We start from the raw sequence: 13,570 nt of genomic DNA on the forward strand, positions 1-13,570 counted from the left end.
ATCACAAAAATATGAAAAACTACCAGTTTACAGGTTTTTTTATGGGTTAAATATGGACAAACCCGAAGTTAGGCTATTTATTCATTCGCATATTTGTTTTATTGAACTTAAATGATTTAAGCTCAACGTTTGTGTTTGACCCAATGTTTAGTTAAAATAACCCAGCAATAACCCAGTGTAGAGTCCATAGTATTGGCTAAATGTTGCTCTCTGTGTTTTGTTTTATGTTTTTCTAAGTATGTTTATTGGGAATATGAAACAAGGCAAAAGTACAATGAATCTCAGCATAATCCTTTATTTTTTAACAGTGAGCAATATGAAATCACTAACCTATACTTCTATAAATTCTAATTCTAAAAAACTATAAATTCTGTCAAAACATTTCTCATATTGATGAATAATGAAAAACAATAAGCACACTTATCTTGGAGCACAATTATCTAAAAATGAAGCTTGGTTAAAAAAAAAAATTAGTAAGTAACCAAAAGCATATCAACCTGTATAAGTGTTCTGTTTGTACCTCGTCTGAGTGTGATGTCTCAGCTGTAAAAAATAAATCCCTAAATTAGCAGTTTTCCATATTTTGTGAATCATGTGTTTATTTTTTTTATGTTCACCTATTTATTTATGCCTTTGAATTGCATTATGGGACCTTGAAACTTGGACTTTTTTATCAACAATTTTAATAGTTTAAAGTCTGGATTGGTGTTAGAAACCCTGTAATAAACTGCCAGTACATTTTCTGTTCGTTTACAGACTTATTTCTCTCTGTATTATTTCTTATACATGATATTATTTCAAACTACTTAGGTTGTTAGCAAGGCAAGCTGATCTATTGGACATTCATTCTTTAATTATTGGCAGGAGCTTTGATTCAACCCCATTTTGATCATGCTTCCTCATTTTGGTATAGGAGCTGCTCCCAGAGTATAAAGGAACAACTGCAAAAGCCAGGCACAAAATAAATCAGTACAAATAATTTTAAACATTTAAATATCCTAGGGCACATGTCCACAAAGAGTTTTTAAAAGTAATAGGCATGTTAACTATAATAATAATAATAATAATAACAACAACAATTCCTTACATTTATATAGTGCTGTTTCTAGAGACTCAAAGCGCTTAACACATTGAGGGGAATCTCCTCATCTACCACCAGTGTGCAGCATCCACCTGGATGACGCAACGGCAGCCATATTGCTCCAGACCGCATACCAGCTGATTGGTGGAGAGTAGATAGAGTGATGAAAACAATTATAATATTGGGATGGTTAGGAGGCCATGATGGAAAGAAGCCAGTGGGCAAATTTTTTCTAAGGACATCCTGGGATTTTTAACGAGTCAGGACCTTGGTTTAACATCTCATCCGAAAGATGGTTCTCACTGAGCAGTATAGGGTCCCCTTCACTATACTGGGGCATTAGGAGCAACACAGACCGCAGTTAGAGCCCCCCCTAACACCATTTCCAGCAGCAATGATATGTAAAATGTTTAATGTCGTTCTGTTTAACTATTTTCAAATGGTGAGGCACTCATACAGTACTAGGGGTTGGGATTTTAATATTTATTTATTTTTTTAATTTAGAAGTGTAGTGGGAAAAATATGTTTCTATATCCAAGTGCAATCATGTGGAACAAATTACTTAAACTGATCGAGGAAATAAAAGACTTTCAGAAAATGGATCAAAAGAAGGTTGTTTGATGAGGATAGTTGGTGGATTGTGATGATTTTTATGTTATTGTATTGTGAATAATTGTGTTCCTGTTTTTAAATATGAAGGTTCTGTTTGCTTTATGCATGAACTGTTTTTTGCAGTTTTTTTTTTTTAACAGCGAGGACCACAACGGAAACAAGCCCAGGGCTGTATTGTGTTTTTATCCTCGACACTTTTATTTCAAACGTATATGATACTTGTATTTTTGTACAGTTTGTTTAAAACAGGGGTGCCCAAACTCGTTCCTGGAGGGCCGGTGTCTTGCAGATTTTAGCTCCAACTTGCCTCAACACACCTGCATTAATGTTTCTAGAAAGCTAAGGAGCTTGATTAGCTGGCCCAGGTGTGTCTTATTGTGGTTGGAACTAAACTTTGCAGGAGACCGGCCCTCCAGGACCGAGTTTGGGTACTCCTGGTCTAAAATCTGTCAAATAAAAATTTTATTAAATTCTACTAAAATGTCAATAAACATCACTATGTTAGAGTTGAATTTTCAATAACAACATTTGATAGAGCAGAGATTAACATCCCATAATGCAATTCACAACCCTAAATACAGAGTAGCCAGAGACTGACAAAGGTCCAGAGTTTATCCCATACATCATCTCATTTGCCCTATTTTGACTGCTATTCCATTATAAAGTGTGAAAATAACCCGTCCAAGAAATCTTTAAGAGCAAGTGGAATCCTCTGTTGGCTGTTCTTACCTCAGCTAATCAGTTTTGGACAATGTAAACATTTATTTTTCATGAGACTTCATTACCGACCTACTGTGTAATTTAAATAGAGAAAACCTTTTACAAGTAACTTTTATTCTAATCCTTGGACCTTATTAATGAAACGGGTCTGAAGCACCAAATGCCGCCCATATTAAAAGTTAATATTAATCAGGTTAGTTTTACTAATACAATACTAATTATTTTATCCATGGTTTTTCAATGTAACGTTTTTATGAGAAAAATCTAGAGAAATTGTGAAGCTCTACATTTATTATTGTTTATTTATTTGTGTATTCAAATGACCAAATTCTATGTATTGAATGTTGAATGTGCTGGCCTGATTGTTATTTGCCTTATACATGAACATAAGCTAGTTTTTAGTTATAAAAAATAATGAATCCTACTTTTTAATGTTAAATCATAATGTATTTGTACTTTATAGTATGTTTTTTTTTTCAAAATCTTTAAGGAAATGTTTGGTACATCAAAAAGTTTTTGGTTCTGATGACCATCTGACAATATATAGAAACAGAAAATAACATGCTTAAAATATCACTAAAATGCAGTATTTAAAGTTCATACTTAAACAAAAAATTTAACTAATGAGCGCAAAAAGGTCCCCCCTTTTCATCAGCCTAGCTACGGGCCTGGAATAAAAGGAAAACACTTGTGATTCACGAAATACAGACACTGTTCATTAACAGCTATTTCATGCAGTGCACAGTAGCTCAGCTGTTCAGTGATGGATGAGTGGGCGGGGCTTCTGTAATGGCGTCACCACGGCTCCATAAAAATCTCCAGCGCAGCCGGTCAGACGCAGAGAACAGCCGTCGGCAGGGATGAACATCTGAACTGGACGCCCAACTTAAGGTATTCCGCTGATTTATGATGCTTGACAGCACTGTGTTCTCTCTACCTTTTGTGTTTTTAACTAGGCTGCAGTGGGCTATAACATTATACCTACATTACATAATTTTTAATAATATCTGAACATAATTTACAACTTTGTTATTTTTCAAATCGCATTTAAAAAATACGTTGGTCCAGGTAACGTTAGCTCAATTAGGAATCGGTTGTTTCTGCGGTTGCCTCATCTGTGCGGTACTGTAATGCATGTAAAGTGGAAGCAAGGTCAGAGAAGCGTGTTATCAAAAGCCATTATAGCGCGACATTAAATAAGAAATCACTCTGTCCTCTAAATTCTCCTGATATTATTCGGTTATCTCATTTTAAACGCACTATTTATGAACGTCCAGTGCTCTCGATGCTGTTATCACGTACTAAAAACATTTCTGAGTAATGTAGTTTTGGTTAATCTAAAGTCATTTCTGTCTGTTTATAGGTTAACACTGCGCAGCTGCGAGATTAAGGTGAAAACAGGTGAGTTTCAGGAGATTCTGTAGGTTTGCTATACACTAACATTAGATGTCATGTCCCAGAAGCTGCAGTATCCCATTGACCTGAATCAGAGAACTGGGTGTTCTTGAAGGATAGTTCTCCTAAAAGTGTATTTGAAGAGTTCAGATGCAAAAACTTCTAAGCCATCTGGAATTTTCTTCTACAATGAGCATTTGTTCTCAACCTCTTATGTTTATGTTGTTGTTTCGTGTTATAAGTGATGAAAATGGCCTATCCTTTGCCATAAAAGTGAAATTACTGAATCAAATAAGGAGCCTGAGAAAAAGGCTAACATTAGAAGAACATTTTAGATGACACGTTTTTGCATCTGAACTCTTCATTTTCTCTCAGCATTCATTTACCTTCAAGTTATTTCAAACCTTAAAACCTGTATAAATTCTGTTCTCAAGCAATGAATCAATAATTTACAGGAGTTTAAATGTCAAATTCAGGGAGAGGAAAAAGAGAACAGGCATATTTTAAAGAAACAACAATGCCGATGTTTTGTCGAAGGTCTGATTATTCAGCATTTGAAGTGGATCAAAACCTTTCATCAAAGCTGTCCTAAAACTAATCTACAACACTCATTCTTGTCTTACTGGGCAATTCTGAAAAACGATGTTGATCCACTTCAAATGTAAATTCTAACTTAAATTTAGTTACTTGCGTCTTATTTTACACTGTCAGCTCTGTGAACTACAATTTTCAGAATTTTCAATAAAGTTCTATTAGTAATACAGACAGTGTATCCTTTTTAATTTATTCATTCATTTTCTTTTCCGCTTAGTCCCTTTATTAATCTGAGGAACGCCACAGCGGAATGAACTTGTCCAGCATATGTTTTACGCAACGGATGCTCTTCCTGGATAAGTTGGCGGTTTAGTCCGCTGGTGACCCCAGTTAATAAAAGGGACTAAGCTGAAAAGAAAATTAATGAATGAAATTACTATACATTAGTTACTTGGGTTTGAAATGTGAACTAACATTTTCTAAATGCTGTTATAATTCAGCAGACAGTTCTGTGTATAGATTTTATTCCTCAAGAAAGTAAAAGATTTTAAATAGATTTAAGCGCATGTGAAATTTAGGGGAAATATTATGTAAAATTTATGATTCCATCAAGAATCTTTCTATTGCAAAATCTCTTGAGTCTTTAAGTGGAAAAAGATTCTTTAGATAAATGTTATTTACACTTAAAAAAAAGTGTGTGTGTGTGTGTGTGTGCGTGCGTGCGTGCGTGCGTGTGTGCGTGCCTGCGTGTAAGTCAGTAAGTCAGTAAGTCAGTTGAAGCCAGAATTATTAGCCACCCTGTTAATTTGTTTTCCCCAAATTCTGTTTAACGGAGAGATTTTTTTTCCCAACACTTTTTAAAATATAATAGTTTTAATAACTCATTTCTAATAACTGATTTATTTTATCTTTGTCATGATGACAGTAAATATTTGACTAGATATTTTTCAAGACACTTCTATACAGCTTAAAGTGACAGTTAAAGGTTTAACTACGTTAATTAGGTTAACTAGGCATGTAAGGGTATTATATAGCTTCAAGGGGCTAATAGTTGTGATCTTAAAATGGATTTAAAAAAATTAAAAGCTGCTTTTATGCTAGCCAAAATAAAACAAATAACACTTTCTCCAGAAGAACAAATATTATCAGAAATACTGTGAAAATTTCCTTGCTCTGTTAAACATCATGTGGGAAAAATTTAAAAAAAGAAAAATTAAAGGGGAGCTAACAATTGTGACTTCAACTGTGTATATAATTATCCTTAATAATCAATCAATAACCAAAATGTTATCTAACTAATAATCTGTTATGCAAAATAATAAAAAGAAAAACTCTTATGGTAGGTGGACTCACTTAAAGAAATAATCAGCAAAGTTTTTACGAAACAAAATAAATTTTTTATTCTATATTAACATAAACAATCTGATAAATGCTTGTATTTATTTGTTTGTCTGTTTGAATGGATTTAGTTGTAGGCTATTTATTATATTTGTATTATTCTAAATGTATTTGCCACAAAGATAATTATTAGCCATTGAAGCTGATAGTTTTTTGAAGAGATAGTTCACCCAAAAATGAAAATTTACACACCTCTTTCTCATCCTCATATGGTTTTAAACCTGAATGAGTTTCATTCCTCTGTTGAACACAAAAGAGGATATTTTGAAGAATGCTGGAAACCTTTAACCACTGACTTCCAAAAACAAATACAATGGAAGTCAATAGTTACCGGTTTCTTTTCTTTAAAAATATCTTTATTCCTGTTCAAAATGAATAAAGTCAAACAGGTTGTTCCAAACCACAAACCATTTATTAATTTAAGCACAAAGGAAGATAAAGGTGTATCAAGGTATATAAATGTAAAACGTGAGTAAATTATGACAGGATTATCATTTTTGGGTAAACTACTGTATCAAATTAAAAAATCCTCCCTGCTCTTTTCTGCTTCTGCCTTTTCATTTCTTTTAACCATTTGTCCTTGAAGTTCAGATTTAACTGCGTTGCACTTTTTTAATCTGCATAGGAGCAGCTGTAAACAAAGTCAAAACCTCCCACAAGTGCTGCTATTTTCCGCTGATCATAATGCGGGACTCAGTCTTCAACTGCTGTGTTTCTCCTCCTCATCCTCCTGGAGCTGCAGCTGCAGAGCGCAGAAGCAGATCTCCAGCCCCGCAGAACCACAGCCGCTTCCTGATGTTCTTCGACTTTGACGAGACTCTAGTGGATGAGTGCAGTGATGACTCCATGGTGTCTGCAGCACCCGGCGGAGTCCTGCCCGGCTGGCTGAAGGACACGTACCGTCCCGGCCGCTACAATGAGTACATGCAGCGCGTCCTGGCCTACCTCTCTGAGCAGGGCGTCACTCCGGCGGCCATTCGGGCCACTGTGGAGAAGCTGCCCCCCTGTCCAGGCATCCCGGCTTTGATGCATTTCCTGCTCTCACAGCCATCCAGAGACTTTGAAGTGGTTTGTGTGTCTGACGCCAATACAGTCTTCATAGAGACGTGGCTGCAGTACATGGGCTTCCAGCCGCTGTTTCTGCGCATTTTCACCAACCCGGCTCACTTTGATGATAATGGGGTACTGCAGCTGCGCCCGTTTCACTCCCACGAGTGCCTGCGGTGCCCAGCTAACATGTGCAAAGCGGTGGTGGTCCGGCAGTACGTGGCGCAGCGCATACGGGAGAGAGGAGGACGGCCCTATCAGAAGGTTTTGTACATGGGAGACGGGGCCAACGACTTTTGCCCGTCTCTTACACTGTCACCGGGGGATGTAGCCTTCCCGAGGCGGGACTTCCCAATGCACAAACTGATCCAGGAGATGGGGGAGGCCAAACCTGGGGAGTTCAAGGCAAGCGTGGTGCCCTGGAAGAGTGGTGAGGACGTTGTTAACACCCTAAGGAAGATTTTGGAGAGGACCTGATTGGAGACGATTTACAAAGTGATTGGAATGTGCTCAAGAAGCATTTAGGACAGGGGTGCCCAAACGTTTTTTATAAAGGGCCAATTTCCAAACTTTATTGAGGGCTGTGGGTCGAAGTTAAAGATACCAAACCGTATTACATTCAATTTGCCGTGGGTCGTTTCCTAAATTGTTTGTGTATTATTTAAAAAAAAAAACTAGAAAACGATCCTTCAAAACTGATTAATTAATGATGCAGTTTAATTTTAAACGTTTTATAATGAACTTATTATAGTAAAAACATAAACAATCTCATTTATAGCACAATGGAGTTCAATGCAGAATACACTAGTCAAGCTGCCTTTGCCTTGATTTGTTCGCCGATGTCTTGTGCATCTGTCAACTGACAGTATTCACATTTTAAAAGTCTTGAATCATTTACAACATTTCATTTTAGTTGTGCTTCGTGCCAGCACGCATTGGTTATTTATGTTTGTATTATATGTCTTTCATATGTTCGGCTCGAACCTTGATTTTATTAATCGAGCCAGTTTTGGGTTTTGGGCCGTAACATATTTGGGGGCTCATCCGGGAAAATTAACGTCCCAACATTTATTCTATGGTTCTCATGGTTCTACGGATACTCAATTCTTTTTTGTGCCCAAAGAAATTTTGTGAGGTATACTAGAGGTAGTATTAGAGTTACTGATTTGTCTATTTGCTTCTGACTAGCTTGTGATTCGAAAATGGCATTGTCTAAAGTGGAAGCTTTTCTCAGTGATCCTTCACTTGAGCAGTTTGATAAATGCCGCAAGGACGATCTTTTCAAAATTGCAGAACATTTCCAAATTTGGGTCAGTCGCCAGTTTCTGAAAAAAACTATTTATAAAGTACTTTTACGATCATTTGGTAGAAATAGGAGTATTTTAGACCACTAGTGAGAACCTCAATGAACCTGGCCATAACTATTCAGCTGAAAGGCTGTGCAGTCCTATAAGTACAGATGCAGGGCATAGTAGCAATGTAACTGATGTTGAAGCGAAGGTTGAGGCTAAAGTTGTGTTGCGACGTTTTTTGTAGCTCCTCAATTAAACAAAGAAACAAAAGGTATCAATAAGGTATATGCACAGCTAGCGTTTTTCAGCCAATGATGAACTTCCGGTTAGAGCTTTATGTGACTGTTTTTAACTTTATATGATTCCTTTTACAGCATCGATGTTGTAATGTAATTCAAATATAATCAGTTAAATAGACTTAAGCATCCATTTGGTTGTTAAAGTTTAAAAAGAAACGATCGGCCATTTTATCGCAGCCGGCGTCATTAGCGGCAAGCTAGCACAGAAGTTCTATTAAAAATACTGGGGTAAAGTTTATTTCCATTTTTTAAAGACATGGCATGGAAAAATATCATTTGATATAGTGCTTCTTGTTTGGTCTATTAACCACTTTATATCGTATCTCAGCCAGGCTGTGAAGACGGCTGTTTTTTTAAATAATCAGACTTTAAGTGTGGTGATTTTGTATGGGATGAAAATTAACTGCGCTGGCGGACTAAATTTAAGAGTCTGTGTGCATATACCCCATTCGAAATGACGTCTCTGTCAAAGGCATTCGCCCCCAACCAACTCCCCATCATTCTTCCTCTATTTTCAGATGGCATGGCGGGCCACACCAAAGGATTTAGGAGTTGCAGAAACTTTTTCCGCCTTTTTCAGCCTCCTGTTTGTACGTTTAGAATATGCTATTTTCATTGCCATTAAACAGTTACAATAACTGTACGTAAATATATAGGAAGGCGGAAAAATGCTCATTTTAGAAGATTTTTTATATGGCAAAACTTTTTGCATTTGAATTTTTCAAATGTTTCTTTTGCATTACAAACTCTTTCAATTTTGACAAATAAATATGCATCACCTCAATGGGATAGTTCACCTAAAAAATGAAAATTACTCCACCATTTCGACATTTTGAAGAGTTCAAATGAAAAAACTGTCTGAAATGTTCCTCTAAAATGAGCTTTTTTCAGCCTCTTGTGTTCCTAGGTTCAGTAATTGTACTTTTTAAGCCTGATCTCATGAGGAAACAACTATATCACTATTACACGTTTTGTCAGTTTAGTGGCTAATTCGTAGGAGTTAAGTCATACGATTTTAAAAAGGAGGCGTGGCACCAAACCCCGCCCCTAAACCATCATTGGGAATAAGCAAATCATATCAAATTGTGCGAATGAGATCGTACAAATTCCTATGAATTGGCCACTAAAAGTTACGAATTGCCATGAGATCGTGTTCTACTTTTAGTATATGCTATTTTCATTGCCGTTAAAATGAAATTGCTGAACATAATAATGTTCAAGTTGGAAAGATGAAGAGGTTTTTGCATTTAAACTCTTAAAATGTTTCTTAAGTACGTTGCAAACAATCTTGGTTTTAGGATTGTTCACATAAAAATGAAAATATCTTCACCTTTTACATTCCCTCATGTCATTTAAAACATTTTATGAGTTTTTCATCTCAAAATATTTTCTTAGGGAAAACATGATTTTAAAGTCAAAATATTTTCTTTTGAGTTGGACTTAATAAAGAATATCAAATAGGTTTTGAACACGTGAAGGCGATTAAATGATTGCAGAGATTTCATTTTTTAGGTGATTTAGTCTTTTAAATCTTTTGGACGATATTTTAAGGGTCTTTTGTTATTGATGGTGACTGTGTAGATCAAATGACTTGCTGTAAACTGCACACTGTAAAAATGATTAGTTGACTAAAAGTAAGCAAGTAAACCTGTTGTTTTAGAAACGATTAGTTGACTTAAAAAAAAATTCAGATAAACCTATTGCCTTAACCTTTGTAAATAAATGAATTGTGCTTAATTATAGAAGTAAAAAATCTACTTATAAGTGATAAGTTTCAATGGGTTTACTCACTTTTGGAACCTAAATCAACTTGTCGATTTGAAGTCACAGGTTTACTCGTTTTTTAAGTAAAGTACACTGCAAAAATGGTTGGTTGCAAACAAGTTATCTAAGCTGAATTCAAACAAACAAATTAAGTTGAACATTACTAAATTTGTTTAAATTCAGCTTATACAAATTGTTTACAATCCTTTACCTTAACATTCTTTAGTAAATTCATTGAATAATGTGTTTCAGTGTAAAAGAAATCACTGTTTACAGTGTACTTTAACAATGTCAAGCTATCTAAAAACATCTTCACATTTGCAGTGCATTTAAATGCATGTTTAAATTGTACACGTGTGTGCATGAATATATGTGTATGTTTGTGTCTTATGCACTCTATTTTTTGTTTTTCTGATTGCCTGAACACTAACACTGGCCAATAGAGTCACTCCTAACATGTTAATATTTTTTATCATACTTGGGAACAATTTATATCATGTACTGTTATTCACACACAAATCTAAAAGCAATATATTGTTAATTAAGTAGTGTTTAATATGCTAATTAAATATGCAATATACAAGGTGCTATAAGAGATTATTTGTGACCCTGGACCACAAAACCAGGCATAAGAGTGACTTTCCTGAAGTTAATAATCTAAGATCGCAATAAATAAGCTTTCCATTGGTGTATGGTTTGTAATAGGATAATATTTGGTCGAGATGCAACCATTTTAAAATCTGAAATAAAATTTAAAAAAGTTCATTTATTCATTTTCTTTTTTGGCCATCACAGCGAAATGAACCGCCATCAGCAAAGGTTTTAAGCAACGGATGTCCTTCCAGCCGCAACCCAGCACTGGGAAACACCCAAAGACACTCATTCACACACAATCACACATACTACGGCCAATTTAGTTTATTCAATTCACCTATAGGGTATGTGAGGGAAACCCACATCAACACAGGAAGAACATGCAAACTCAACACAGAAACAACAACTGGGCCAGCCGGGACTCGAACCAGCGATCTTCTTACTGTGAGGCGTCAGTGCTAACCACTGAGACACTGTATCACCTAATTAAATACTTAGCGATGCATATTGTTTATTATATACTTACTCGTCACTATATTAAAGTCCATCATTTTGATCCATACTGAGAGGTGTCTGGCTGCAGACTGTGTAGATGCAACCTGAGCTGCATGCAAGGCTTTTTAATAGCCCCACCTAACCTCATCCCCAAATAAACCTGTGCAACATGGGACTGATTTTGTGTCCAGGGTCACAATTATTTGAGGAACTTCCAATGGTTGGTCTTTACCATTGAGATATTTTATGTACTGTATGTTAAGCGAACTTTGAACCTGTCCTCTGTTTGCAGGATGTGCTGTAATGATTTGAAGCGTTTGTCTTTGGTTGTGTGTTTGCAGGGGCGGACTTAACCAATAAGCGAGGTAAGCAGCTGCTTAGGGCCCTGACCAATACCAAGAAGCCTATAGTAATCATATAGCTCTTCTGTTAATATTCTATCATATATTGTAAAATCTGTCTCTAACTATTACGATTTTAACGTTATTGTTTTCAAAACAAGGGGCCCCATTAATAGTGGAACGTTCCTTCTGCACATGCAAATATTAAAATCTAATCACAAATATGGCTAGTTATCTGTGTATACTTTGTAAACATGTTTTTTATTTTCATGGTGGATTTACTGAATTTAATTTTATATTAACGAAAACCTAAAATATATTTTAACATGCAATTTATTAACAAAATAAAATTTGTCTACAGACAAAAAATACATCAATAGAGAGTGTTTTGGGTTTAATGTTACACTGTAAAAAATATATGATCAATTAGTCCTGGCAGTAAATGTTTTTAGGTCATTGTAACTTATTAAACTAAGTTAATCAGGTTCTAACTTAATTTCATAAGTTACACAAGCTGTTTAAGTCAGATTAACATGAACTAAGTTCAATTGACTCATAAGGTTAATTTGATTCAGATTAAAAATTTAAGGCAACCAGGATTGTTTTACAGTGTAGGGCCCCATGCCTGGAATTGCTTAGGCCCCCAAATTGCTAAGTCCGCCCCTGTGTGTTTGTTTCTTATGCAAAGTCTGTTAACTTTGGAAATGAAAGTGTGGCTATAAAGCTATTCATTCAACTTTGTGTGAGTATGTTTAACCCAGTGTATTGTTGGGTTATATAATTTAACCTAATGCATTGAGTTATTTTGATTAAATGGACATTTTTTCCATTCTGGTATTACTATTGCTACTAGTACTACTATTAATTTTATAATTGTGTCTGTGTAAATAAATAACATGCAGTTTTCAAAAATATTAAAAATGCTTTATTTTGATTACATTTTAAATTCCAGACTCTTAAGGGTTTTTATCTGTTTAATTTAGATCGGCTATGAAGCGTACGTTTGTATCATCAGTAATTAAGAGTGCTGGTGAAACAAATATTATAAAAACACTACACGGAGAGGTCAATTTAAAATCAAAAGAACAATATTATTGCGTTAGAGCATAAATAAACTTTACAATGCAAAAACAACATTATGTGCACATATTAATGCAGCTTTTCTGTGTCAGCTGAATCAGTTGACTGCTGAAATTCAAAAATTGTAACCCAACTGTTGAAGTTATTAAAAAAATAACCCAAATAAAGGTTAAAAATAACACAACAAAGCACTAAATATGTTTAACTCAACCATTGGGTTAAGTAAAAAATAACACATTGTTTTTTTGTGTATTTGCTTGAGTCTCACCATGCAAAATATGATAGAAAACAATGTTTTATGTAGTTTATAGGTATATCTAGCAGATTCTAGCTTCAACTTGCCTCAACACACCTGTACGGTTGTTTCTAGAAAGTCTGGTAAGAGCTTGATTAGCTAGCCCAGCTGTGTCTGATTAGGGTTGGAACTAAACTTTGCAGGACATCGGCACTCCAGGACCAAGTTTGGGCACCCCTGCCCTAGATATTTATTGGGGAGCCCAGATTTCCTGGGCCCTTAGCAACCACTTACCTCGATTATTGGTTAAATCCGCCTCTGTTTGTGGTTAGTGGTTAGCGCTGTCGCCTCACAGCAAGAAGGTTGCTGGTTCGAGCCCTAGCTGGTCAGCCCAATAATATCCAGCTGCAGGCCCGCAGAACCACACACGTTTTAGGCACACACAATCTAGGACACACAATCTAGGCAAACCATATATGGTCACGACGGATGTTAAAGTTATAACGTCTTTTTGGACATCGTCATCGATATATTTTGATATAAATGGTTAATAAATATTGTACACAATAAAAAATAGTGTTTACTTTATTTCACAAAAACTGCGATTGAGACGGCAGAATGGGGAGCATTGTTTCCGATCGCCATTCGTGAACAGTTTTTAACCTGATCAGCTGATCAGTCAT

General features: G+C 35.6%; 1 protein-coding gene and 1 long non-coding RNA gene across 3 annotated transcripts in view; one reads left to right on the forward strand and one right to left on the reverse strand.

The window, feature by feature from the left end:
• Nucleotides 1-13,570, reverse strand: part of LOC137490042 (uncharacterized) — an 846,477-nt gene that overhangs the window by 674,258 nt on the left and 158,649 nt on the right. The window lies entirely within an intron of this gene.
• On the forward strand, nucleotides 3,251-10,907 carry phospho1 (phosphoethanolamine/phosphocholine phosphatase 1). Of its 2 annotated transcripts, XR_012396430.1 has the most exons (4): nucleotides 3,251-3,304; nucleotides 3,777-3,814; nucleotides 6,366-9,346; nucleotides 9,509-10,907. XR_012396430.1 is itself a non-coding variant. In NM_001003461.1 (3 exon segments), a coding segment is annotated over 1 exon segment (840 nt). In that variant the 5' UTR covers nucleotides 3,262-3,304; nucleotides 3,777-3,814; nucleotides 6,366-6,424; the 3' UTR covers nucleotides 7,265-7,564.

Source organism: Danio rerio, chromosome 3, assembly GCF_049306965.1.
Source record: "Danio rerio strain Tuebingen ecotype United States chromosome 3, GRCz12tu, whole genome shotgun sequence".
NCBI lineage: Eukaryota > Metazoa > Chordata > Actinopteri > Cypriniformes > Danionidae > Danio > Danio rerio.